The sequence below is a fragment of the Athene noctua genome, chromosome 4, assembly GCF_965140245.1.
Source record: "Athene noctua chromosome 4, bAthNoc1.hap1.1, whole genome shotgun sequence".
Classification (NCBI taxonomy): Eukaryota; Metazoa; Chordata; class Aves; order Strigiformes; family Strigidae; genus Athene; species Athene noctua.
This window is the reverse complement of record NC_134040.1, coordinates 62,861,641-62,889,547: the sequence shown is the minus strand read 5'-3', so window position 1 is coordinate 62,889,547 and position 27,907 is coordinate 62,861,641. Positions and strand designations below refer to the sequence as shown.

General features: G+C 38.0%; 2 protein-coding genes across 3 annotated transcripts in view; one reads left to right on the top strand and one right to left on the bottom strand.

Annotated features, from left to right (window-relative positions):
- SMARCAD1 (SNF2 related chromatin remodeling ATPase with DExD box 1) overlaps positions 1 to 22,318 on the top strand; it is a 43,581-nt gene extending 21,263 nt beyond the window's left edge. Inside the window, exons 8-24 of one of the 2 annotated variants that reach the window (XM_074905572.1) lie at positions 219 to 303; positions 1,743 to 2,134; positions 8,879 to 9,081; positions 10,382 to 10,472; positions 11,704 to 11,803; positions 13,286 to 13,345; positions 13,568 to 13,643; positions 14,077 to 14,212; positions 15,228 to 15,365; positions 15,674 to 15,769; positions 16,626 to 16,743; positions 16,998 to 17,119; positions 18,243 to 18,431; positions 19,326 to 19,444; positions 20,356 to 20,538; positions 21,194 to 21,303; positions 21,592 to 22,318. In XM_074905572.1, coding sequence (XP_074761673.1) covers positions 219 to 303; positions 1,743 to 2,134; positions 8,879 to 9,081; positions 10,382 to 10,472; positions 11,704 to 11,803; positions 13,286 to 13,345; positions 13,568 to 13,643; positions 14,077 to 14,212; positions 15,228 to 15,365; positions 15,674 to 15,769; positions 16,626 to 16,743; positions 16,998 to 17,119; positions 18,243 to 18,431; positions 19,326 to 19,444; positions 20,356 to 20,538; positions 21,194 to 21,303; positions 21,592 to 21,653 — 2,280 coding nt within the window. In that variant the 3' untranslated portion in view covers positions 21,654 to 22,318. The other variant, XM_074905571.1, reaches the window with a different exon arrangement.
- Positions 22,319 to 23,207: 889 nt separating this feature from the next.
- HPGDS (hematopoietic prostaglandin D synthase) overlaps positions 23,208 to 27,907 on the bottom strand; it is a 32,519-nt gene continuing 27,819 nt past the window's right edge. The window contains exons 5-6 of the mRNA XM_074904006.1: positions 25,810 to 25,908; positions 23,208 to 25,133 (exon numbers count right to left, since the gene is read on the bottom strand). Coding sequence (XP_074760107.1) covers positions 24,969 to 25,133; positions 25,810 to 25,908 — 264 coding nt within the window. The 3' untranslated portion in view covers positions 23,208 to 24,968. The remainder of the gene's footprint in view (positions 25,134 to 25,809; positions 25,909 to 27,907) is intronic.

The window sequence follows — 27,907 nt, the reverse complement described above, 5'->3', positions numbered from 1 at the left end:
GTGTTCTTACCTTTTTGAAAAGTGGAGTGCAGCTCCGCCAAACTGAGTGTATAAACTGAGGAGTTTTTCTCATTTTTATTTCCTTTATTTTGAATCATCTGATTTACAGGGGTTTTCTTTGTCTTGTGCAATTAAAGTTGTGTTGTGCTTAACGCTGTTATGCAAAGAAATTTAGTTTTTGCTGATCTTACAATACAAAATTTCTTATCTTTTACTAGGAACTGAGAGATGTACTTCAGGAACATAACTGGGTGTTTCATGAAGCACTGGAGGCCCTGAGAGTGTTTGCAGAAGATGATGAGGGTAAAGACAGACTTATAATCCATTTTATCCCAAGATAAAACAAACTGACAAATTTTTTCTAGTGTCCAGCAGTGACAGTCCTGACAGCATTATGCCTAGAAACTTGCACTGATACTTGAAATTATTATTATCAGGAGGATGACAGAAAGAAATTCAATTTTTCTGTATTTTTAAGTGTCATGATTATTTTATCTTTTGCTCTGTAAGTAGAGAAATCTTTGCCTTGCTAATACAAATTTACATAAGAAGTTGTAATTACCTATGGGTATATCATAAACAGATTTTGAAATGTGTTACAGCTGACACCTGCTCCCCTCCTGCTTGTTTAAAAATAATTTTTGTTTTTAACCAGTAGTTTGTAAATCAGTAACTGCAAAAAAAAAAAAGTCACTGCTAAGTGACATATGCTATTTTATCATTTTAAAATATATTTTAGGAGGGAAAATACTAGAAATAGGCCTTAAATTATGCAACTATTTTATAAATACAAGTGCATTAAATGTGGTAGGGAGCAAGGTAAATTCCAGTTAAATCTGTGAGTTATGACTTAAATATTATTTAATGAGTTGGTTACTTTCCAGAGTGTTACACAGCTGTCAGATGTGTATATGTTTTGCTGCATCAGCTATTTAAGTATTCTTGGGATAGGATAGTATTCTTAACTGGATTCTTTACAAGTGGAAAGAGCCATCAGTATGCATGAGGTCGGGTCCTTGCTGCTGCTTCTGAGAACATAGACATTGTGGTTGGAGGTGATCAGCAGCAAGCTCGGATTGGACAGAACAGAACGTGTTGCATGTGCTTTCTTCCAAAGAAGGAAGAAAAAAACCCATATGAGTCACTTGAAAAATGATTTGCTGGCATTCTGTTAAATAGCATCTATCCTATTTTAGAATGGTTATTTTGGCCAGAAATACCTCACTCTTACAGTTTCTGTGCAAACAGTGCATGTCCCATTTCTAATGCCGAACTGAGATGCAATACAATGGACAAAAAAATACAATTTTTGTGGTGAAGGCAGGCTTGTTTTCTGAAATCAGCAGGATTAATATCTCTGCAGTCAGGTAGAGTGGGACCAGTATTTCATCCCAGCAATACATCTGAGTTCTTAACTATCTGCTCTTGCCTCGGAGCTTCTGTAGCTCACACATTACATAGCATTGGTCACCTGTATTATAAGATAGTTACTTAAAACATTATGCTGTTAGAGCAGTATACAAATTAGCATTGCTCATCATATACTCACAGTTGGTACTATTTACGTTTTAAACAGACTTGCATGGTGTTTGCTCCACTCTTGTTTTAATAACACCTGCTGTTGTGTATTAAATACTAGAATGGTGTCTTATATAGATAAAGCTATTTTGGGATAACAGTGGGGTTTAATTCACCCTTAACCAGTATGCGTTGGCTTGTTGCCCTCTATATTGCATACACAGGCATGGAATTTCCTCCCAAAAGTGAAGCTTCTGACTGGACCGAAGCTTCCACCAAAAGCAGAAGTGATGAGAGTGACGAGAAGCCAAAGCAGAAATCTTCTGGGAAAGTGCAGAATGGCTTTCAGAAAAAGGACAAAGGCAAAAGGAGCATTTGGAGTACTAAAAGAGAAACAGAAGACTTGGAGGACGAGTCGGCTTCTGAAGACGGTGGTAGCTCCCTTGATGAGGACTACAGCAGCGGTGATGAAGTGATGGAGGATGGCTACAAAGTGAAAATCCTCAGCTTCCTGCAGGATGCTTCCCCAAGCGAACTGACTTTGATTCCCCAGTGTTCTCAGAAAAAGGCTCAGAAGATAATAGCGCTCCGGCCCTTTAACAGCTGGGAGGCTCTGGTAGGTCTGCATTCTTCTTTTCCTATCCCCAGCCTGCCTAGAGTCAAGGTGGCTTCAGCCTAGGGAGGCTTAGATGGGTGGCCTTATCCTGATTAGGCTAAAATGCTATGTTCCTCCTAAGCCAATAGCGTTTCAAATAGTGTCATATGACCTGATTTTGAATGAATTAAGGGGTGATTTTTCTGGAAAACTTAAGCTGATTGGCTGACATTACTGTCACTCACTCTGTAGCATAGAAAGTTGGTTGATTTCCCTGCAGAAGAAGAAATTAGAGCTTTCACTTGAGAAGGAGGTGTTTGCTAGCCTGTTCTGAGCTCTTGTAGCTGGAAACCCATGCAGGAGGGAAGAACGTGGCAGGACCTTTACTGCAGACACTTGAATAGCAGCAGCAGCAGCTTCCAGGCTAGCTCCATGACTGAAGGTACCAGCATGAATATTTTTCAGCTTCATACAAGCAACAGTCATTGTCTTTTTTGGTCTTTTTTTCTTTAATCTACTGCAGCTTAGTCTCTAGCATGGTTTTTCTGGCTGAGCAGTGCAGCCATTTTTTAGTGGAGCAAGCTTCTGTGTTTTTATTAATTAGAGAGTAAAGCATCAGAAGGCTAAACCACAATCCACAACAGAAGAGAAAATGCTGTCTCTTGGTAAGTAGATTATCTACTGTCACTGGGATGTTACTTTCAAATGTTTCCTATGGCTTGTTTGTTGTCTTCACGTTTCATGCAGTTCAGTTAACTGCAAGACATCAGACCTGATAAAACCAATGTCCTGGTAAGAAATTTGAAGTGCATTACAGCAGATTTTCTTGATTTAATTTATTAGTCCTTTAGATTTTAAAGCAGTACCTGTGCATAGGCCTTCTTACAGACTAATTGGTATGTTTTTTTCATCAGTATATGTTCTGAAACCTCCCCCACTGATGTATACAAGATCCGTTTGTATTTTTTTCAGGACAGAATAGAACTTCTTCTATATGTGTAAAACAACAGTATTTATTGTTTGGTGTGTGAAATGTTTTACCACAAAACAGTAATAGATACTAAACAGATTTTTAGGGAAAACAAAATGATCTTTGTATGTTGTGTTGCAATGGGGGGGGGGGAACACGACAAGAAGAGGATACTTGAAAAAAATACAGGGTGCAGGTATGCTCTAAAAGAAATCCGTTTTGCCCCAAGCCTTTGGCTTCTCACAGAACATCTGTCACACAGCTATTCCTTTCTAAACTTGTTGGATTTTGCCTGAGCTTAATTCTTTGCAGAAATATTTGCTACAGGGCTGTTCTCCTTTTCTCTTTGTAGAATATTTAACAGAAAAAAAGCTGCATGGGCCTGTTCACATTCAAAATTTTTCTTTCATAAAGAATGCTGCTGTCAGCAACTGTATGTTTATGTAGTATACTTGCCTGGAGTAGTAGTTTGCAGCAGGTTTTAGCAGATGTTTCATATCAGTGTGGATTTAATTGTTTATAAAGATCCAGTAGCTCAGTGACCCAACATTTTTTCTACTAATTAATAAGAGTGGTACAATAATGGAGAGCGCTGATTCAGTTTCAGCATTAAAGAAATTGGCTTAGTTATAAGGTCTCTTTACTGTAATGGTATCTTTTGTAACACAATGTAAAGTACTAGAATTTGTTAACACTTGTTGGTTATTAAAATTGAGGAAGATTTTAAGGCTCTCAGCTTGAGATTAAGAGTAAAGCCTACTTCCTTGGAAATCAAACATCCTATTCCAGGGAAAAGTAAATTAAAATTACTTTTTTATTCTAGACAAGCTTTCTAAGTTGAACTAAGATTTTTTTCAGAGAGATTTAAGTGAATTTCAAGCTTGGGAAGTTAAGAATGCTTGAAAATACTTATTCTTTGGTGAAATGTATATTTAAGACAGATGTTTAACTTGTTCTAGTAACACTTAAAATAGAAAAAAATTAACAAACGTGGTTCTCAAAAAAAAAAAATGGAGAGCGCTGAAAAAGTCCTTGCACACAGGGATTAATTCCTTTGGAAATTTAGAAATGCCCATAAGCTACATTTTCCAGGAGGGTAGTTTTATCCAGGCTTCAGTGCTGGAGATGATTAGCTGTGAGTTCCTGCTTTTGAACACTAACTTGAATAAAGGGTGCTCGGGTATGTCCTTGAGGCTTTAGCTCTCTGTCTCATTTGGAGAAGTGACACTTCTCTGTGCGAGGACCTGTGCTCTCCCTCCAGAATGTTGTGTGAGTAGGAAGAGTAGTAGGTAACAAAATAGACGGGGATGTGTGCTCTGAGGAAAGCACCCTTCTGAGTACTTCTCATATTCACAGCTTAAACTGCACATTGCTTTCTGAGGGTGGAAGGTTTGGAAGAGTGATCCCAGGTGCCTGTGCTGTAGAAGCAAACCCAAGTGTGGAGCTGAGACAAAAGAGGAGGTGTGATTCCCAAATGGGAAATGTCGGAACAGAAGTTCATGAGGAGCAGCTCTCTACGGCTGGGAATTGAGGATTATAACACAAGAGAAGCAGATAGGGGTGCAGGGGTAGGCAAGCTAAAAAGGGTGGTCAGCTGACAGTGGGGCTGTGAGAGCTAAGAGAAGAGGGAGGGAGGAGCACTGAGAACATGGCTGGCTGGGGAGGACAAGGCGAAGACTAGGGTTCAGAGCAGACTGCAGGACAGACTGCAAGAGGAAAGCTCAGCTCCCTGTGTCTTGGTCTGATGTCACATGTTAGGTAGCTTTTGTGCCAGGGGCCAGTGTTCAGTGGTGTTTTCTTCTCATGGTGCTGGCCTGCTCTGTACTGGCTGTATGCTTGACACCTCCTCAGGGTACACATCTATTAATGAATGACAGCCATTAGAGATACCCCCTCCTGGTAGGTCCTTTCCTATGTTGGATTCTCACCTTCTTCTCCTGTTTGCTTTGGGGTCCTGGTAACACCCCACTGGCACACATTGCAGGCTGGCAGACAGCATCATTTCTTTCCTTTCACTTCCGGGCACCCATCACCCTTCCTCCTCACACTCGCTCCTCTAAAAAACTCATTGGCCCCTAATTGTATTTTAACATCACTTTCTTTTCTAGACTGTAGGAATTGGCCAGTGTTGGAAAGGGCAACTCTTAGCACCATTTCCTCAGCAGAGGCAAGACTTGCTCCAGAAGGAGCCCAGCTGAGCTTTTGCGGTCTGGGCAAGTGTTCTGTTCCTTGGCGTGTTGGGTATGCCTAATGCAATTTCATGCTGCCTCTGGTAAATTCAGCAGCATTAACTGGAGGGAGTTTAATGCTATTTAGCTTCTTTTTTCGTTTGTTTTATAATTAACTGCTTGGATTTCCTTTTAGTGTAGAAACATATGTATCTGTATGAGATTTGCTGTATTCTCTCACTTCTGTCATTCATATTATTACTCTATCACAAAATAAGCCATCTCTTAGCATTTAAATACTTAATGTAAACCTAGCAATGTCTATTTTTTAAATGTATTTATTTTATTTAAATTTTATTCATTATTATTGTAACTTAATTACAGACTCTTAAGGAGTACACACAAGTTAAACTCATGCAAAATATTGCATGGAAATTCTGACATAGCATATATTTAGCTTATACCTTTTAGGGGAATGGGAGAACTGGGCAGTCAAAGATGGACTTACTTGTCCATCATAGTCTGTATACTGCAATGGTATATGAGCTAGGAGATATAAACTTCAGGGTAGCTTCAGCTTTTTTATTTCTCATTTTGTTTGGCTGTACATGTACAAAATGCTATGAAAGCCAAGCTAGCAGGAAATCCAGAAGCACCTTGCCACAAAGCAAGCTGAAAGGAAGCAGCAAATGCATCAGGTTAGAAAGGGAACGGCTTAAAGTGGAACTGAAGTTTGTTGACCGAGGTTCAGGCTGACTTTTACCCTTAAGCAGTAACGTGAAGTCCTAAATCACCCTCGAGTGGTGTAAAGTAAGCCCTGCTCTGGCACGCTGGTAATGCACTGTGGGGCACTGCTGCAGCCTGGGACTTCAGTGGACCTTTCTTCAGTGTACAGTAGAAGTTCATGGGTTCATGTTTTTGTACCTTATTTGAAAAAAATAAACCTGGGAGGATGTAGGAACCTCTAGTAAACCAAAGGCCACCTGAAGATCTGCTTTGTGTTCTGCATGACAGGGTAATGTGGTGTGTTTCACATGTAAACCAGTAGCTGAAATTTTTCTTGTTGTAACTTGGAGATGCATGTTAAGGTGCTGACATGAAACAATACAATTTCTGTTAATAACAGATGGCTTCATTCTGCATGCCTTTATAGATTACAGGATTTATATTCATGCCAACCAAAGCTTTAGGTATCAAAACAAATGTTGAAATTTTTTTAATTGCTACCTTTACATCTTTTTATTTCTAAATAAAGGTGTCTATTTAGAAAAGTTCTTCATAGGTGTTGACATGTGCTTTAGCTTGGTTGAATCTGAGTGTTGGTAAACTTTCTGGGTTTTGTTTAAAATGGAACAAAGCCACAAACAAATCAAAAAGCCCCAAAACAGTAATGGCAGACTGTCAGTAGAGGGCATCACTCTTTTTTTGGAGTCAAAGCAAAGCCTGCTTGTGCACTTCAGCTTAATAAAGCTTGCTTTTACTCCTCAATGTGGCAATATTGATCTGTTACTTAACACGTAATAGCTGAATCCTATGACCTCTTTTTTTTAAGGAAGGAATTCTAGGAGAATATATGCCTGTGAAGTCTGGTGCTAAATTTTAACAGAACGATGATTGAAAATTCAGAAAAATCTATGTGGAAATTACTTCTAACAAAAGAATGGCAAATCCAAAGAATCTTTTATTTTCAACTCTTTAAATCCATTAATAAAAAATGAATGTCTGTTTTTCACAGTGAAATAACTTTATGCATAAATATGCATGAAAATGCTATAATTACAAATATGACCCCAGTTACTGTAGAAATAAATTTATTAGGTTTTACCTACATGGAATCCAGGTGAAGCTGATGGGCCTGAAGGGCCTGTTTCAACATAACTTCAGGCTTCTCGGCTCTAAAATGGAAAATACCCATATTGTAATGAAGATACGAAGTTTAGAGGAATGAAATAGAAAGCAACTAGTGTGGACCTGAGAAAGCGAGGGGTGGAGTAAGGCTTCTGCATGAAAACTAATAAAGCTTTGTAGTTTAGAAGGAAAAAAAAATGGAAAATTAAGTTTTAATTAAAGGCACAGTGTCACGTGGTAGGTCTGTGGCTGGCACAAGGTTGAGTATGAAACTTATGACTAGCAATTCTCTCAAAGAGATCAAGAGCTCTTGGAGACAGCATTGTTCATAATCGATGTGGGAAGGATTGTGGTATGGAGCCATTATTTAGGAAAATAAATAAAAATTGATGCTAGATTAGAGGCATCTTGTAGCAAACATGAGTGAAGCAACCTCTGCTCTTAGTAGTAGACTCGGAGTGCAAAGCAGTGAAGGAAGTTAGCCTTGATCAAGGTGGGAACACATGTACTTTGAGAAGATGAGAACATGGTGGCAGAGCAATTGCAGCACTTAAAGATCTCTTAGCCAAGATGGGAAGGAATACCCTATTGTGGAATAGGGAGCCACACTGATACTGGATAGGGGCTGGCCACATGGCTCAGCTGCAAGCTTTTGATTCAAATACTGCTGTGCTTCATCTTTGTGAACCAAGTGCACTCAGGAGCAGTGGCCAGGCCTTGTGTTTGTATTTAAATGGAGATTCTGGTATCTTGACTTGCCTTCTGCCAGCTTATCAGCTATGACATTTAGAAAATGTATTTGTGTTTCATCTTGTTTGTCCCTCTTTAAAATTAGGATAATACTGATTTAAAACATGCACATGCAAAAAAATGGAGAAACTGAATGGTACTAAAACCTTGTCAGGAAGATGGTATTACCCATGAAAATGTATTGTCAAGTGCTAATGACCTGGTACATTTGTGTAAGCTTGTTTCATAGATTTCACAGGAAGTCACGTTCATTGCAAGAAGAAAGACTTTAGGAGAGTCTTCGCTTGGTGAAGGAATTCTGCAACAGTGAAACGTGAAGGGTGGAAAAGAATAAAATAATTCTTGCTGGTCTTTTAGGTCTGTCAGTACTTGGCGACCACAAAAAACCTGACACAATTTTGGGAAACTTCTTATCCCTTAAATCTTTTTTCTTTTTCTTTTTTCTCCAGTCTGCCTAAGTCCCATTTGACTGTGCTGTTTGTGGTACAGTTAGAATTGGGACCAAGTAATGCCGAGCTCTGGGCAGATTCATAACAAAATCTTAATAGCCTTCCTCATAGGTTGGTTTGCCTTGATGCCTACATTATGCTTACTTCTTATATCTCTAGTAACTAATAGGGATTGCTTAAAAGGAGATCTAATGATTACCAATAAGTTTTTTTCTTCCTTTTGTGGTTTTGTTCTGTTAGTGGTCCCGGCTGTGAAAGGTTGCTTTGCACTGTATGTTGCCTCCTCTTGAGGACTTCAAGAGTTTAGAGCTCCTATTTTTTACATTAGAAATTTGGAGAATTTGTATCTCTTATTTTAAGATATGTATTGCAGTGTGAGGATCTGTAATGATGACCTTCAGTCTGGATTCACACAATTTTGCAGTGGGCCAAGTGTGTAAGTGTGTATTTGAAGTTTTGAGAGGAGATCAGGATGCTGTTTCTGTCTGCTGCTTGAATTACTTGCTGCCTGCAGGAGCTGTGGATGTTCACCATTGCTGCTGTTACCAGTGTTCATAGTATTTTTTTTTTATTATTTTAGTTTACAAAAATGACTAAGACTACTGGTTTGTCAGAAGACATAGTGTGGAACTGTAAGATACTGCTGAAGGAGAGGGATGTGGTTCTAAAGCTCATGAATAAATGTGAAGACATTTCAAATAAACTGACAAAACAAGTAACCAGGATTACCGAAGATGGAGGATGTGGATGGAACATAGAGCAACCCTCCATTCTGAATCAGAGGTATCTTTCCCCTTTTTTTATACTTACAGGGGTATCAGATGATAGGGTATACTTGAAGAATGGGATTTATAATTCTGTAGTCTCTTAAAGTAGGGTTGCAAATGTTTGACACTTAGCACCTCTCACCAAGCTAGACAGTGATGTGCAACACTCAAGGGAATCCAGCAAATGTTTTTAAGTATATCAGGAAATCTGGTGAGAAGGAGAAGAGCATAAAAACAAAAAGATAAGTGCTCAGTACTTTGTTTTACTTGCTCCAATTTTTGATGAATGTAGATACTGACCTTGAGTGATGGGATCACAAGTTGTCCTTTTGTTTTAATTGAGCTGACAAAGAAAACTGCTGTAATGGGGAGCCTTACACTTCAAAGATGCCAAATTGAAGTGTATGCAAGCAGTCTTTTAAAGATTAGCAGCTGGGCTGAACACCTTGGTCAGGAGGTTCAGATGTACAAAATGATCTGGAGCTCTGTATCTAGTGGTGGGGGACACCAGGTACGTGTTGGGGGGAAAGATTTATTTGAGAGGTAAATTGCTAAGGATCTCCAAATGAATACTGGAAATAGAGTGTAGGAGGAATGGAAATGGGTATCGAGGGCATTAGCCTAAGGGTTAGGAAGCATAAGGGTCAAGTAGGAATGGCTCGAGTAGCAACTTGCATTAGACATGGAGGCTGTTAGAGGTAAATAGCAAAAAGATTTTCAGCTGTGTCAAAATAAAACCCAAGAATAAGAGGGGAACTGTTTGGAGGGAGCTTATCAGTGATGTTTCTCCTTGGGCAAAAGATGCTGAACTAAGGCACTTCCTGTCAAGCGTGTTTTGTGGGTTGTGCATGTTTGGTTTTGTTTGGTGCTGACGCCACCAGTAATTGTACAACAGCAAAATCAGTGCTGCAGCTGCTAAATGCCACATTTTTGTGTATTTCCAAAAATACGTGTTGTGTAACTGTTTGTTTTAACGGGATTATACCCATTTTGGCTTGATGAAACCGTTTTAATCTGGTTTTAACCTGGATTGAAACTGGTTTTGACTGGTTTTAACTTGCCATGGATCACAGATTTTAGAAGAAAGGTATTTATTTTGATGTATGAAAATTCAGATAAACTACTTAGTTCAAAAATGCTCTTTGGTATTCATGTGCTGATTATATAAAGTTTGTATTTTTCAATACACGAGGAGATCTGGAGTGCATTAAAATACAAGCAATGTTAAATTTACCATTCTCTGATAAACATAAGTGTAAAGTTTCATGGAGAAATAAATAAAAGATGATAACACGTTAAGCTTGATTTCTTAACAGTTTGGAACTCAAGCCATATCAGAAGATTGGTTTGAACTGGTTAGCTCTGCTGCACAAACATGGTTTGAATGGCATATTGGCTGATGAAATGGTAAGTGTGAAACTGATTATTTAAGAATCGTTAAAAGTTTTGCAAAAATGACTTTGTTAAGTTCTTTCATTTCCTTGAAATCCCAAGCAGATTATAAATTATTTGTGTTAGCTAGTATTACTTAAATTGCAAACAGTTTTTCTAAGTGTTTAGAAGCTACTGAGCTCTTACTTTCAATCTGAAAGTCAAAGATAGCCTAAGATTCATGGACACTGATAATTCCAAGTCACGTGGTGTCTTCTGATGCAATGAAGCAGTTTCTACCACAAGATATCCTCAAACAATTTTGTTTTAATAGCTCCTTGCCCATAAATATAGCTCATTCTACTAGTGCAGCATTTAGCTGTAGTGAGCCCCTATCTCCTACATTTCTCCATCATCAGTTTCAAAACACATAATTAACAATACAGAAAAAATGAAATGGGTAGAAACCTTTTCTGCTTCTCCAGCATTTCAACCATTTCTTGTCATTATGCTCCTCATAAGTTCTGAAATAAGAGAGAAAAGTTTATGGGTTTGAGGTTTTGTTTAGTGCTGATGCCACCAGTAGCTGTACAGCAGAACAAACTTTGTGATGCAGCTGCTACGTGTGTTGTCAGTTGCTTTTAATCCTGGCTGCTCTTCATCTTGTGATGAACGATGACTGAATGGATGGGTTTGCTTCACTAAGACTTAGGCAGTGTTTCTCAATTTCCATATGTTTTGAATTTGTAAGAACTACTTTATGTGCATATTTTGTGATAAATTTTTAAATCCATGATACAGAAGACAGGAAAGTGAGTATGGATGGAAGCATAGGCTTATCCTAAAGAAATCTGATTTCCCTATTAAATTCCACTTCAGAAATAGCTGGGATATCCTTTGTACAGCTGGTTCAAATGAAAAGGAACAATCAGTTTCCAAGTAATCGTTTGTTTGCAGCACTGTTGCAGAAAAGTGAATTTTTAAGAAGATTTGAAGGATGAACTTGAACTAAAATGAAAAACTTCATACATGAAAAAGATGAATCCTTGATGCTCAAATGTTGAGCTGAAAAGATAATTTGAGTTTAGCTGCGATTGTATTTAAGAAGGAATTGTCTTCAGTAAAACAATGCAGTTAGAACAATTATTCTGTTCAGATTTGTAATCTTTAGTTAACATTGACTACACTGCAATTGGTTTATGAGTCCAAAACACCATTATGTTCTATAAATTGTAAATTTTGTTGAAATGGATTTGTTTTCTCTTAGGGCTTAGGAAAAACAATTCAAGCTATTGCATTTCTAGCTTATCTCTACCAAGAGGGCAACAGGGGTCCCCATTTGATAGTTGTGCCAGCTTCAACGTTAGGTAAGTTACAAGCTTCAAAATTATTTGTTTGTTTAAAAAAAAAAAAAAGTCGTGGGCAGACTGTGAAACAAAGATAATTTTGTGAAAGAAAATTTTTTTTTTATGGTAATATTCAACTCCTTAAGTCACTTGAATTGGAATACAAAGCATGCTTGTTCTTAATTAATTAGACCTAACATGGAATTTTTTTTAAGATGCTCTGTATGCTTCACAAAAAAATAAAAATGCTTGTTACAATTTGAACTTGTTTAGCAAAGTAGTCTTTTTACTTACTGAATACTGATTGAAATTCCTAGTCTTCAGGCTGTGCTTAAGATTAGGTTTCATGATGCTTGAGACATTCATTGTCTTTTTTTCCTTTTTCCTGCACAGAATCTGTCAAAGCAGATCAAAATCCTAAAATGATAAGGCTGACTCTTATTAGTGTGTTTTGATTTTTTTTATGACCTGAATCGAAAGCAAGAAGAATACGGTGGAATAAAATATGTCAGCGAAGCTGATGAGTTTGAGTAGAAACTAGTTCTCTGTGGAGTTAAATTTGGTTTGTTGAATTATTATAATAAGGAGAAAGTGGCAAGTTTAATTTAGAAAGAAGTGCTGCTTTTAATATAAAATACTTAGTTGAGCTTCAAAAATTTCTCTTGACCAGAAGCTTTTCTAATGGGTTGTTCAAAGTCAGTTTGAAATTGCTATTTTCAGTGTGCTTTTAAAATCGACTTAGAACCCTTTTTTTAAAAATAACACTTAAGAATGCATTTTACTTAAAGCCTCGTGTATACAAAGTGAACTGTAGAGGCTCAAGAATTGTAGTGGTGGGTTGGCCCAAGCCATCCAGCATGGGGATGTCTGGGAAGTGTGGTCTACGTGCAGCTTTCCCGATGCTTTTCTAGAGGTGTCTCCTCAGCTCTCATCTTGGTCTGGCCCAGGTCAAGTGGCATTTACCAGAGACTCCCTTCTGCTGTGGTCTGGTGTCAGCACTTGTGTTGTCTGTCAAGCAGCTTCCCTGTGGGCATGGTAATGTCACTGGTGGCTCACACCTGGAGCTGGGTTGAGTTGTCAGGCTTCCTTGCCTACTCCCAGAGGCACTGTCTTTCCTGATTAAACACTTCTGGGTATGAGTACTGACAAATGAAGTGATTTGATTTCTGAGGAATTAACTGTCTAGGGATGAAATCAGCCTGAAAAGTGAAGCATTGCATTCTTGTTACATGGTGGTTACAGACCATGCAGGGTCTGTTTCTGTAGGAGTTTAAAGTGTGAGCAGGCTGAGCAAGGGTTACTTAAAGCCCCGTGGAGGGTGGTTTAATTTCCCTAAATATTAATCAGTTTTCCAGCATTTTACACAGAGTTTCTTAACCTTCAGGAGAATTTAAAGGGATTTGCTTTAAAGCTAGATGTTTGGTTTAATGCTGAGGTGTGTCAGTTATGTAAGACATAATAAAGTATAAATTACTTGGTTTTTATTTTAATGGTGTTTTACAGATAACTGGATAAGAGAAGTTCATCTGTGGTGTCCTGAACTGAATGTCCTTTTCTACTATGGTAAGGAATCTAATTTAGAAATGAATCCAGTAAAACAGTTGGTTGCATAACTAATCTAAGATAATATTAATCTAAGACAATATTAGTCACTCATGGAAGCACTGTTTTAAGACAATTGTTTAAATCCACGTATTTATTAATATATTTCTGCATACCATCTTAACTTTTATATCTATATAAATGTATATAATTGTACTCATTCTATGTTTTGTCCTTTTGTAGGATCCCAGGAAGATAGGAAACATCTCAGGATGGACATTAATAATAAAGTTGTCGATTTCAATGTGATTGTAACTACGTAAGTGCAGTAATTAAAAAAACAAGTGAGACTTAGTTAGCTCCTACTGACCTCTAGCGGTACAATACAACAATGTTTGGTGAGATGAGAACTTGTTTTCAGGTGATGGTTAATTACAATTTTATTAATGTGTAACTGATACTATGTAATAGATGCTTTAGGTATTATCTACTAATTACCTAATACATGCTAATAGATACATATTACTTTAATAGATTTTCACAGTGGTTTGGGAAGCGTTACTGAGAGCCCTGATCATCAAGTAAACTGTAATCATTTGCTGGTAGTAAACTGTGTTATGGTTGGTTACTTCTAGGCAGTTTTACTTACTGCCCCTCCTGTATTCTCTTTGTGACTAACAATTTTAGAGAATTTGATTGTGATAACAGCATGTTCATGTTAAATTTGCTTTTAATGTGTCTTTCTCTGACAGATACAACTGTGCAATTAGCAGCTCAGATGATCGAGGACTGTTTCGCAGGTTGAAGCTTAACTATGCAATTTTTGATGAAGGGCATATGCTCAAGAACATGAGCTCTGTACGCTACCAGCACCTTATGACGATTAATGTAAGAGGTTTAGTTATTGTTGGGTTAGAGGGGACTTTTTCTGTTTTGTAGTTACAGGCTGGGGGAAGATGGAGCATTAACTGTAAAGTTCATAAACACGTAATGTTCCAGAAACTACAGTATGCAAGTGGATGCAAGTGTTGGTGTGGTCTTAGGAGTGGATTCTGCATTGTGAACTCTTTCAGTGAGGCAAGCTCCCAAAGAAATGAAACAAATTTCCTATAGTATCATTATGATGATGGTAGTGGTTAGTTTCAGTAATAAGCACTTTTCCAGTTTTATCACACAGTAGTAAAGATTGTAAAAATGCTATTCTGATGACTTGTGCTGAAACATTGTAGTATTTAAGGACCTACTCCAATAGGACTGTGCAAGAAAAGCAAGCTTTAAAGTATTTTTTCTTGTAGTTTCTAGCCTGTCAACAGCATTTTGAATAAGAGAAAATTTGAGTACAGCTCTTCTGATTATTGTGATTTAGCACTGTAATATTTGTACGATGATAATATACTTATCACTTACTACAACTTAGTTTTCAAGATCATATTTTCGTCAAAAGCCTTTTTAAGAAGCTGATCTTTAAGCAATTAAACTATGACTTGTACTTGCAATTTAAAACTTGTGCGTAAGTACCATATGACATTAGACAATCAGTGCATTAATTTAAAAAACCCCACAAAAACCCAAACAACAACAAAAGCAAAAATAAACACACAAAAACATGCACACAACAAAAAGGAAAAACCATAATAGAGTCAGGAAGGCTTTTCTTACATCTGTATTAAGCGTCCTAAATAGTTTTAAATTGATAGGTGCTCGGTTCTCGACAGATCTGTTAATGGTTTTGTTGATTTAACCAGGAAATTATTCCATGAGATCTAAATATATATATGAAGTGTAAGTAATTTAAACTAAGCTCACTTTCTCAGTTCTCCATAACTGTGTTGGTTTTGCCAATATTAATTTTAACCTGCTTGGCTAATGTTTCTCACTACTGATTTCCACTTTGGACAAACAGGCAAAGAATCGCTTACTGCTAACAGGGACTCCAGTTCAAAATAATCTGTTGGAATTGATGTCCCTCTTGAATTTTGTTATGCCACATATGTTCAGCAGTAGCACAAGTGAAATCCGAAGGATGTTCTCTTCAAAAACAGTAAGTATTATAGATTCCCTTCTTGAAAAAAAACTTTTTTTTTTTTGCTAGAACACTGCTGTTGCTGCATAGCTTCTGTTTTATTAGTATTTTATAGAAACAGGTAATGTTATAAAAATCTAGAAAATGAAGCAATGAAATAAACCATTTAAAGTAAGAATGTGTCATAACAGGTTTATCTCTAGTTATGAATGATCCTGTTAGATCTGTCTGTTTTGACTGGGTTTTTCCTCAACTTAGAATAGTTAAGGTGGTGTTAAAGCAGAAAACTTCATACTTTAATTGAATTCTTGCAATATTTTCCTTAGAAGAGTGCTGAAGAGCAAAGTATATATGAAAAGGAGAGGATTGCACATGCGAAGCAGATAATAAAACCATTCATCTTGAGAAGAGTAAAAGATGAGGTAATACTTTATCTTAAAAACGATGGTTTCATATTATTAAAAGCCTGGTAATCTTTGAGACTAACAGTAGAATTTAAGGTCAAATTTTCACAGTGCTAGTTTTATCTGTTTATCTAGGAGGAGCAAGAAACTTGAGCTTTCCATCTTTCAGAAGTTTACAAGTAAAAATGTGACCTGCTGCAGCTTTGGGTTTTGATGCTTCTTATTTGCTGATTACTTGCAGTTGGGAATTTTAGTTATGAAGGGCCACTGAAAGATGATTCTGTGCACTTCTAAGTGATAAGTGATAAATTTTCCACATGACCCACAAAAATATTTGTGACTTTATAGTAAAGCTGATAATTTTAACTGAAACGATAAGGCACTGAATGTACATGTATGTATTTGTGTATGACTAGAGATGTGTGGCTTAAGTTAGTTTGCTATCATCAAAGTGTTTATTTTTCATTCTAAAATCAAAACATTTAAATTCTTCTAGATAAAATTGCATGTATGAAAGAAAGGGAAAACTTAATAGTGATTTGGAAAGTGTTTCTGTGTACTTGCATATTCTAGTAGTCAGTGGTTTGAAGAAGGTATCTGATTAGCAGGGCAGAAGGTTCCAGGTATTCCATATAGTAGTATTTTGTGCAGTTTTGGAGTGAGCGGACAATGTTATTTGATGGGGAGGTGATCTATAATCCAAATAAAGTTCTGAATAGGTCGAACTGCTGACTCAGCAAAGTTGCAGCCAATGAAAGGAGTTGCGATGAGGAGAATGAATAGACTAGTTTAAAGGCAGGCTTGTAAGATAGTACAGAACTACTGACTATTCACTACAGTGGGGGTTTTATATGGTATGTTTTTATTTCTTCAGGTCCTTAAACAACTACCTCCCAAAAAAGATCTCATTGAATTATGTGCCATGTCTGAGAAACAGGAACAACTGTACTGTGATCTCCTAAACAAGCTCAAGAAAACAATTAACAGTAATGGTATGTGAGGGTTTAGTTTCCTTTTTCTGGATTTTTTTTTTTTTCATGCCCAGACATATGTCAAATGACTACAACGCCCTTGATTTGTAGAAATATTAAATACTCTATATCCCTTCTATGAGTTTTTCCTAAGTTCAGGTAATTAGTGAAATGCCAAATTCAGTTCTTACAAATAAAGTTATCCTGAGAGACAAAGATGTCAGACAGGCATCTGTGAATATACTTCTGAATATACCTTATTTCTTTGTGTACAGAGAAAAACTCTGATATGGGAAATGTAATGATGCAACTTAGAAAAATGGCTAATCACCCTCTCTTGCATCGTCAGCATTACACGACTGAAAAGCTCAGGGCAATGTCCATGCTTATGCTCAAGGTAAGGTGATGAGATTCAGAAGCAATCCTTAATTTCTCAGAATCTTCAGTGCAACTTAAATAGATTTTTTTTTTTTTTTTTTTTTCTTGTCAGTCATCTGGTCAAAAGTGTGTCTTTGCAAAACTTAATTCATTGTTGCTGCTTTTTATTACTCTGCATCTGTCCAGTGCTCTAGTCAAGCTCTGTATGTGTTTAACACTGACTTTTGTATTGGATATTAGAATGGAGAGAACAGTTGTGGGACTGCAGTGATCTCCTCCTTTTCGTTAGCTCCTCCTTAACACCTCTTCCCTCCTCCAACCCAAAATTTAAAGCCAAACCGCTTATGAAAAAAATCTTATGTGAGCTAGCATTACTAGTATTTTCTGAGTAGCAAGAAATCTAGGCTGTACAGAACTAAAATAGGGAAGTATTGAACTGTTGAAGCTGGGGTTAATGCCTGTGGAGTTTGGGGAAAATTGTTGCTTCTTTCTGAAGTATAAAAAAAAAAAATCTGAATGTGCAGCAGGTGCTCTAAGAAAGTTGCAGCTGGCTCTGAATATGTTAAGCTTTGTTTTAAAATAAATCCAGTCCCAGCTGGGGGGAAGGGAAGAAGTAACACATTGGTTTATGAAGGATTTTTGTCCCTTTTTATTCCTACTCATACCATCGTACTCTCCAGATGTGGCTTTTCTTTTCCTCTTTCTTCCAGGCATGACATCCCTCTACCCACCCTACATCTTGGGCTGGGCTTCCCATGTCTTCTACCATCTATCCAAGGATTGGACCTCCCTTTTAGGGAATGTGTCTTCAGGGGAAGAGGTCTGATACAGGGGTAAAAGGTCATAGGGCTTGATGGGAACTAGGTAATTGCTATGGAGGTTGAGCATATACTTCTTAGTTTTTGATAGTACAAGTTCTTGTAAAAACTAAATTGCAAAGTAATGATCCTCTACTCTAATCCTGGGGTTGCAGAGTTCATCTTTTGTTGCTTGCATGAGCCACGCTCTGGCATTTGTCCATGTCTAGTTGTGCTACTTTGTTCTTTCAGAAATTTTGAATGTTACTGTGTGGTGTGTTTGTTTTTTCTTGTCTGTCTAGTGAGATTGTGTATTGCATTATTTCCCTTCACTTTTGCTCACAGGAACCCACACATTGTGATGCTAACCCTGACCTTATCTTTGAAGATATGACAGTAATGACAGATTTTGAGCTGCATTTGCTTTGTAAGCAATATTCTCACGTCAGTGACTTCAAGTTAGACATGGATCAGATCTTGGATTCTGGAAAGTTTAGAGCACTGGAACGCATTCTGTCAGACCTTAAAGAGAAGGTTGGTACTAGAGATGGGTGAAACATCTTTTCCTGTCCATCTAAAGGGTGGCTATAAATGGCTGGTTAAATTAACTTTTGCTAGTTCTGTATTGCCACCCAGTTGCTTTTCTGTGGGCTATTACAATGTCATTTAGTGCATGTGCAGTATTGCAAAGCAATACTTACAGCTTTCAACGTGCAGTCCTGCCTACGCATGTCACTTTAGAGACAGCTGAAGCAAGCTTTCCCATTTTTCTAAGTTTCAGAATATTCATCCTGAGTTAACACTACTTTCTCAGTGTACACTACTTCTTCAGTATACATAATTTTCACAGATCATGAACTTTGACCACCTTTTGGCAATTGAATAAGACTGTATTACATTAGAATAATCATGTATGTGTTAAGCCAGTGTAAAGGTAAGAAGAGGTCACTGCTTTGAGTCAAACTGGTTTATTTTACAAATAAGCATGTACCATAATACTCCAGAGCATTCTAAATTTGCACAAGTGTGTGCTGTGCATGTGTTCAGTTATTTCAGACAAGAGTGCTACTGCTCTGTATTGTATGGAGTATAGCTTAAATACAAGTTTTTAATGAAAATATTTTGTTGATGTTTATAGATTATGTGGATCTGTCATTTATGCATTTGACACGTGATTGCTAGATTGCTTGAGTCACCAAAGTACATAGTAACTAAAAAATTGTTGCACTGAGAAAAGGTGGGTTAATGCAGCAGAAATACTGGATACAGTATCTTCACTGAAAGTCGGTCCTGACTTGATAAATTTTAGCTTAGTCTTTTAGTTTGAAAAATAGAGAGTCAGTCAGAGTAAAATCATGTATTTGCACCAATCAAGTATTTGTGTAGTTCATTATCCATAATTGACACGTTTTGCTTTGTCATTTCCAGGGTGACAGAGTTGTATTATTTAGCCAGTTTACTATGATGTTGGATATCTTGGAAGTTTTCCTAAAACACTGGCAACATAGATATATTAGGTTGGATGGAAAAACACAGATTTCTGATCGGTATGTGACTTCTTTGCTGAAGATGAGAGAGAAAAAATGGATGTGTGCATGGAGGGGGGGAGGTGACTTAAAACCCTTACCTCTGTTTTCCAATATATAGAACTCTGTGGTTAATGGGCATTGACTATAGAACGGGTTTAATGTTGGATTTCAGCTTGCCTTAGCAAGGATGAGGCCGAAAGGTGAGTTTTAGGTGGTCAGTTTACAGTCTTAGCCATTGAAATGGAAAACTTGTGTTTTCAGCAGTTCATGGTGTGTTTGATTTGCTTGTGTGTCAGCATGCCATAGCAAAAGGTCTTGTGCAGATATTACTTGGAAGTATAGTATATCTCTGTTACAACCCATTTGTTTCTCTAGGACAAACCGTTTACTCTGTCCTTCACAGCTGAAAATGTTGCTTTTCTTGCACTTGAGCTGTGCTGGTTTTCTGATGTTTCCTGTTTCATGATCTTTTTAAATTTTTTTAGGTGTTCTTTCCTTCATTTCAAAACTGTCATTCTTGCTGTGGTATTACTTCCCACTTACAGTTGAAGTCTGTTATTTCCCTTGTATGTGCAATTAGTACAGAAGACAGTCATGAAGCAAAATTTCTCCTTCTCCACCTGCCCCCATTTGTTTCTAGTACTTTTTCAGTCTTCCCTTGTCCTCCAACTTGCTCTTTGTATTCTGTGATCATCCCAATTTTTTTCCAAGCATCTTTTCATTCTTTGCTATTGATCTGTCTCTGTGTTCTGGTCACTACTGAGGACTGTTGGTACCCTTTTTGCTTCTGTATAACATCTGTACTTTTTTGCTGCTTTGCATTGTCACTGTCCTCCCTTTCAAAAGATAATCCTAACTTCTGTATTCAACTCTGGAGCCAGTGGTGTGTTTTCTCCAAGTCCTGATATGTGTTCTCTTGTGTTTCACAGGATACACCTAATAGATCAGTTCAATACAGATATGGGTATATTTGTATTCCTCCTGTCAACCAAAGCTGGTGGCTTGGGAATTAATCTGACCTCAGCAAATGTTGTTATTCTTCATGATATTGATTGCAACCCATACAATGATAAGCAAGCAGAGGACCGATGCCATAGAGTAGGTCAGACAAGGTAAGACTTTTCTTAGAGGCAAGCTCTCAAAGGAAGCTAAAAGGACAGTATTTCATGATTGAAAATTCCATTTTAAGCAGAGACTTGTGTAAAGCAGCTCTGGGTTGTGTAGAGCTGGGTAATTGGAATTGTCTCAGCACCTGTTGCTGGCAACAACAAACCTTAAATAGATTCTCCTCTTTTTTTCCAGTTCTCTGTAACTCTTAAATTCTCTATAACGCTCAAATTTCTGGTGCTTGGAATTATTTCAAGGCATATCTGAAGTTTTTGGGTCTCTTTAGGAGACTTACAATCTCTAAAGTGCCACCCTATTATAAAGAGTGAAACCATGGACTGTTTTAGAGTCCTCAGTCAGAATAAGCTAATGTGAGCAATAGAATATGTTTAATAACTGGTATTTCAACTGTAGTATGGGATGAGGGGGAAATTGAGTTTTTTTCTGTTAATGGAGATTGTTGTGACTGTCCAGACTTGGCAGTGGCAGGAGAAAAGTTTTCTTTTTAGAAAAACTAGGAACTCTTTGTATTGCCCTTTTGTTCGTTTCCTTATTTTTGTTTTAAACCACTGTCAGCTGAGTAAAGGCATAGCATCCTTCCCTTTTTCACTAATCCAGTGTAACTATAGAATTGGGTTTATCCTATTTTGTGGTTTTCAGAGAAGTAAAAGTCATAAAGCTAATCAGTAAGGGGACTATTGAAGAATCCATGCTCAAAATCAGCCAGCAGAAATTGAAGTTAGAACAAGATATGACTGCAGCAGATTCAGGTAAGTCTCTTGCACATAATGATGTCTACTTAAGTAAATTAAGGTTGCTGCAATATATTCTGAAAAAACAAAGTTCTGGATGCAGACAAGCGTCTTTTAAATGTTAAATAAACTAGAAAGATGTATTTGTGCTGATTATTTTTCAGTTTCACAGGAAGTGCCCTCTGAGTAACTGGATCAGTGACATATTCTTACAAGTAGAGGATTTTGTGCAGTTTTGTGGATCTAGACTTCAGTCTGTTTATGTGAAATATTTTGAGCTATACTAACGCTTGTGTTTATTCTCAGGAGAAGAAGGAACCATTCCAGCAGATATAGCCACACTATTAAAAGCTTCGTTAGGTCTCTAAAATGTAAATACGCTGTGGAATTCAAGGAAAAAAGGTGATGTTGTACCCCAAGCACTCTTACGTTATTGATGACCAGGAATTTTACGAACATTTAAAGAACTTTTTGTAGTTTCTTTATTGTATTCCTCATGTTATTGAAAGTTTTTAACACCGATAGCATTCTTTTGATGCTGAAAAACAAATGGCCCAAATGTGCCAACATCGGATTCTGAATAAATGTTATTTTACAGATCACTTTTCAAAACGGGGACCTAAGTAGTAATTGTTTTAACAAATCTGCTACTGCTTAAGATTCGTCAGTATTTTTGTAATTATTTCTACCTCCAAATATATATATATATATAAACTGTCTGTTTCACTGGATTATGTGTGTAGATTTTTTTATATGTGCCTTATTGACAATGCTCGAGTTTGTTTCTGCTTGTTTTGGTTCATTTAATGTACTGTACTGGTTTTGTATCTACTTGTTCAAATAAAATTCCATGGATTAACAGAATATTTTAATTTTTGTGATTACTTGTGAGGGAGGGGGTGGTAACTTGCATGTTAAATCAAATAGGCAGCTTTCAAACTAGCTGAAATGTTCCATTTGAACTGACTTGGCTTTATCCAGCACTAGTTAATTACTAATGTTTCATTATACTCTAATCACAGTTGTGATAAGATATTGATTATAAAACCAGAATTCCTTCCAAATGGAACTTTCCACCCAGGTTGCAATTTTTTTGTCAGTCCTTGGAGTACACCTGTGCTCTGCCAGTGAAGTGGCACAAGCAGTTATGAAGTGACACAAAGCTTATGTCTTGCTGTCTTCTTGAAGTTCCAGTGATGTTTGAATTCATCTGAGTGAAATGAAGAGCTTCAGTGGTATCAGTGATGAGGTGTGCCTCTACCTGAAGTTTATAATCTGCTGGCAAGGATGTGATCTGAGGAGGTAGGAGAGGAGGAACATCCGTTTTCCTAGACAGACGAGAAGGCTGAAATTTGGCCTTTTGAACTGGGAGTACTTAAGATTCAGACAGCTACTACTTTAGAAGCTGGGGGAAGGCAAAATACAGGGAAGTCCTTATTGCCCCTGCCCTCTGTTAAAGCCTCAGCTGCTGTATGATCTATGCTGAGCTCAGCAAATCTGTACCAGGCTGAATCTCTGAGGATCATGTCCTAGAATTCACTCTGATTTGCAATATGGGGTTGATAGTTACCACTTTTCTATATGTGGTTCTCCCAGTCAGAAGACACTTGTTGCATCTTTTGGAATAACTTAAACAGCTTTATATGAAGAACAGAGAAGAGGAGCTGAAGTCCATGGTTGCTGAGTATTTCAGCCTGTCTTCAAACACTGCTAGTGTGGTGGTCTGTGAGTTGGGCATCTTGTGGGTTTGGTTTGGTCATGGCTGTGCATATTTTTTCCAACTGTACGTGATTTCTGCAAGTATGAAATGGATGGAAAAATAAAGGTTTTTAAATGTTTTCAAAGTTTGACCTAAACTTTACTTGGCTTTTACTAGAAATCTTCTGTGGTTGTGCTGCATGTTCCAAAAGATGCAACTGAAACAGGGTGAAGAAATACTTTATTATCTGGGAAAGGAAAAGGGTGAGAATCAGTTTGTCTGCTGTGTTGCTTTAATTCCACCTGTTTTGTGGACTAAATAGTAGGATTTAACAGATCACCACAAGTGTTTAATGCTGCGGTTAATTAGGTTGTCTGTTTCTGTTGAGCATGATCCTAACACAACTCTTATCCTGTAGTATTTGGCTGTTCTCACCTGTTTGCTTCAAATGTGAAATGACACAAAATGCCTGACATATACTGTGGTCTGTGTGGTGTTTCAGTTTGGTATGTGTATTTAATCAGTTAATGTAGTCTAGTTGAACAGTGGTTAGTCCTTGAACAATCACATCCCTGGGGTCAGTAACCATCTTCAAGTGCTATGAAGCTGATGTGTTTCTGCCTTTTTTTGCTTATTATAACTGTTTCTACTTTATTTAACTGGGAGTCGTAAGAGATTGTAGAGTCACCATCACTGGAGACGTTCAGAAGCTGTCTGGGTGCAGTCCTGGGCAGCTGACTCTAGGTGGCCCTGCTTGAACAGGGGATTTGGACCAGATGACCTCCCAAAGTCCCTTCAACCTCAGCCAGTCTGTGATCTGGTGTCTCTGGTTGGGAAAGATGTACAGGGGAAAAAAAAAATACAACTATCCGAAGTCTGTTGCTGAAGAAGAGAGAGTGAGAACTGAAGAAGGAAAAATCTCTACAGAGCTAGAACAAAGCGTGCCAGGAATTGCAAAGCAGGTGGAGATACCATACTGGAATGAGCATAAGGTTGGACCTTGCTTTCAGTTCTGCTAATACCTGGTTTAACCTGAACTGTTAGTGGTTGATTGGTGTTGCTCATGACTTAATGAAATAATACTTGTGGTGGGAGGGAAAAGCGAGTGTGAAGGGAAGTATTTTTTCCCAAAAGTGGCCATTTTCAGTCTAGAGGATTTTCCAAGTTTGTTGTGGTTTATCTGCTTATCCCACACAGTGGAGTCCTCTTGCAAGCACTTGCCTCCCCCTTGAGTTTGTGTAAACCGCTTGCATCTACAGCTGTGTTGCCAGAATTTTTGACCTACCTGGTTTCCCCAGTGCCACCGTTCGTTCATTTGGTCTAAATCTGATCTCCACCCCTACCCCCACCATCTCCCGATTTGTCTCCTGCTTACTGAAAGAGATAATGAGCTGCTGAATGTTTTTGCAGTTGGTGTGCTTGTGGAGGACTGGTGCTGGTGTGGGCACCTGGGCAGCTGCTTTTTGGTTTGGTTGGAGTAGTTTATTGTTTTGGGGTTTTTTGCAGAGGCACAGCATAAACAAAGAAGCTAAAGAAAGTGCTTGAGAAGCTTGAAGTTTGTGGATTAAGTGGATCTTTTCTTTTTGCTTAAGTGTCCTTAGTCCTCCCATACATTTATCATCTCTGTTAATTAGCCTGCTTTCCTCCAGATTGAAAGTCTACAATAAACAAAGTATTGTTGAGATTGCATCTCTCCAGGAAAGTTCATTCACCCTTTGAGAGCTCACAGACCATTAATCGTGTTGATCAAACATTTTATTAGTAGTGGGGGTATGTGGTTGAAAGCACGCTTCTCCCTCTGGCTCTACTCTATTCAATCAGCTTTTTAGATTCTCTCCTGTAAATGGATACAAGCGGTAGGTTTTGGGTTGGTATAGCATACCCATCTGAAATTAATTTAAAATATTCTAAAATTAATAACTTAGGAGTCTTGTCACATTGAAAACTAAACATGCATTTGTGTTTTCTAGTCTGAAATACTGATCTACATGATAGTCTTTGGTCTTTTCTGGATCCAATCTGCGATAGCTGGAAGTGCTTGCACTCTGTCTCTGAGAGCCAAAAGCCTGGGGTAGTTGTCTGCCAGGTCAGGTTTACAGGACAGAAGTGTTGTACTGCAAACATCCCAATAGAAATCAGCCCATGTTACCTGGTGGAAATGGGAGACAAAGCAGTAAGATTAGCTGGTAATCTCAAAAGCTGGAACCAGTATTCTCAGCAAACTGCAGAAATGAAACAGGAATTGATCTGGTTTGTGGTTTTTGTTTTTTGTTTTGTTTTTTTTTTTAATTTAAAGCCTATAACTATAGAGCTAGTAATCAGGTTGCAATGCAAGACTTAAGTAAAAATTGGTTAAATAAAGCCCTTGCTACAAATATGACTTGCACTATAATATTAATCTTTCCAGTGGAAACTGTATTCCAGTAAAGTGTTTTAATTAGTTTCCAAACAGTTTTGGGTAAAAAAGATTATTACATTTTCAGTGGGTTTTTCATATTGTCCTATAAATTGATCAGTGATTATAAACAGTTCTAAACAACTCCCATCTGTATTGACCCCTACCAAGGAATTTATAATATTTTGTGTCAACATACCTCTAAACTGGTTTAGAAAATGCAAATCATAGTCCTGGTTTGGCTCGCTTTTCTGGTAGTATTTAAAACAATTTTCACTTTGCAATTGAGCAAGCAGTTGTGTATTAGTAAGAACAAATTTTTAAGAGTAGGGAGAGTTGCTTCATGGGTTGGCATGAAATCTGGAAATTCATGAATACTCAAGGATTTAATTTTTCTGGAAACCTGATTGGAAACAAAAGTTATACTTACAGACTTCCCTACCAGCCAGTTGTTATCCCCTAAGAAAGTATCCAAATCTTTCAGTAACTCAGGTGCTTTATTGGTGAGGATATCGTCAAATGCTTTTTTCTGGGGGAAGAACAAAACACAAAAGATGCACATCAATCTGTAAGTACAGCAGTCAGCAAAACTGAATTTAGGGGGGTTTCTTCTTTGTGAAAAAGCAGAGAACTGAAAAAGTGACAGTGAAATCATTTGGTCTGACTCAGACTTGAGTACTCTCAGTTCTCTTTGGAAGAAGGAATGTATTAACAACCAAGTCAGACAATTATTTAAGATAAAAAATGTGGAGGTAACTGTCATTTGGATACAATGCAAAGGGGCACTATAGAATTTAGGAAAGCTGAGGTCATTACCCATGAAGTGGGTTAGATGCCCAAAACATGGCATTTGTGTCTCGGTGAGCCATGACTTAAGCCAGTTGCTCTCTTAAGGAAAACCTGAGAGCTCCTGGATGCTGAGACATGATGAGTGGAGTGATGCTGCTCATTTATCTGTTAACAGCCACCCAGCTGTGGCAAGGTGGGGAACTCTGCCAATAGATTTGGGAAGAATCCATCTATAAAATATATTCCCCATGTCTCACAGTCATTTGGAGGGTGACTCTTATGGATGTTATGTTTCCAGAATCCCTTAAGCTCAGTCTTTCTGTGCTGTCAGTTAGATGCTGGTTGGTTTTCTTTCCTTACCAGCCCTTCTTGTGTGAGATGTGGAAGCTGAGTCTTAAGCTTTTGCTGGATTTATCTTTGAACTTTTATGTTAACACATTATTCTGCTTTTTTGTCTCTGCAGCAATGAGATTTGAGGTGGCTAAAATATTGTTGAGGTTTGAACTCAGCCAGCAGCCCCTTCACCTCCCCTTCCCCCCTCTGGTAAGATAGGGGAGGGACAGAAGAAGAGAATTCATGAGTTTAATAACAAGAAAGAATTTAGTAAATATCACAAGAGAACAACAGTAACGATAGTGAGCTCAAATAAGGAAACAGGTAAAACGCAACAGTGGCTTAGCGAACGCAGCAACAATACCACCCGAGGAGAGAGGGCGTGCTGCCAACCCCCAGCGGAAAGCCGAGAGGCCAGAGCGACCACTCACCTGGGCATGACATCCCATGGTATGAAATACTCCAATGAAAATTAACTCCATCCTGGTGCAAACCAGGACGAATATGTTTTCAAAAGCTGGACTCTGCATTGAAGGCTATGGGCCTTAGTATTTTTACATTAACGTGTGAAGGATGGGGTTGTGTATGGTGGTGGTTCTCTGCTAGCTGTTCTCCATAGCAGAAAGTTTTAAGGTTGCTTTTAAAGGGTTAGCTGTTTCCTTTGGAGAGGGAAACAGTTTCTGTTTTTTCACCTGCGTGGAAGCAACTGAGATTGCAAACTATTATAATCATCTGATGTGACCCATGTGGCAATTTGTGCAGTTAATTTGCTTGGCCTCATTTTGGAGGAACATACTCAGGCTTGGTTAAATAAGCACAGCTATACAAGAATGGAATTATTTCAATAGCTTTGAAATTCAAGTTAATGAAAAAAAGAATAAAATTTAGAAGAGGCAGCAGCCTAAATGGTCCCAAAACACAGGCTGAAATAAAGTATTTCTGCAGACATGTTCAATTTTCTGCTGTCTGTTAAGAGCTTAGTAATTGAATATGGTGACTGCAAGTTACAGGCAGAAGTTTGCAGTCCAGAAATGCTCTGTTTGTACCCTATGCTGTAGTATTTACTATTTTTAGGTAAGATCCCATGCCCCCCCTTACACCTCAAGCTGTTTTGTGATCACAGCAGTGACCTCCCCCAACTACAGAAGTATGCTGTCAGCCCACGAAGCTAGTGGGGACACAACCAGGACCCACTGTCTGGAATTGGCACAACCTACTTCTCTCAACTCTGGAGCTCTCCAGCAATGCATAACAAAAGCTGTTGCAATACCAGCTATTTTTTTGGGGGGGTGTAGGGTGAAGGCAGAGTCTGTGCCTGACATAGAGGGAGCTTCCATGGGCAACTTCACCCACTGTTCCCTCTACCTTGCTTGCTTTTCTCACTGCTACTGGCTAGATAACACACC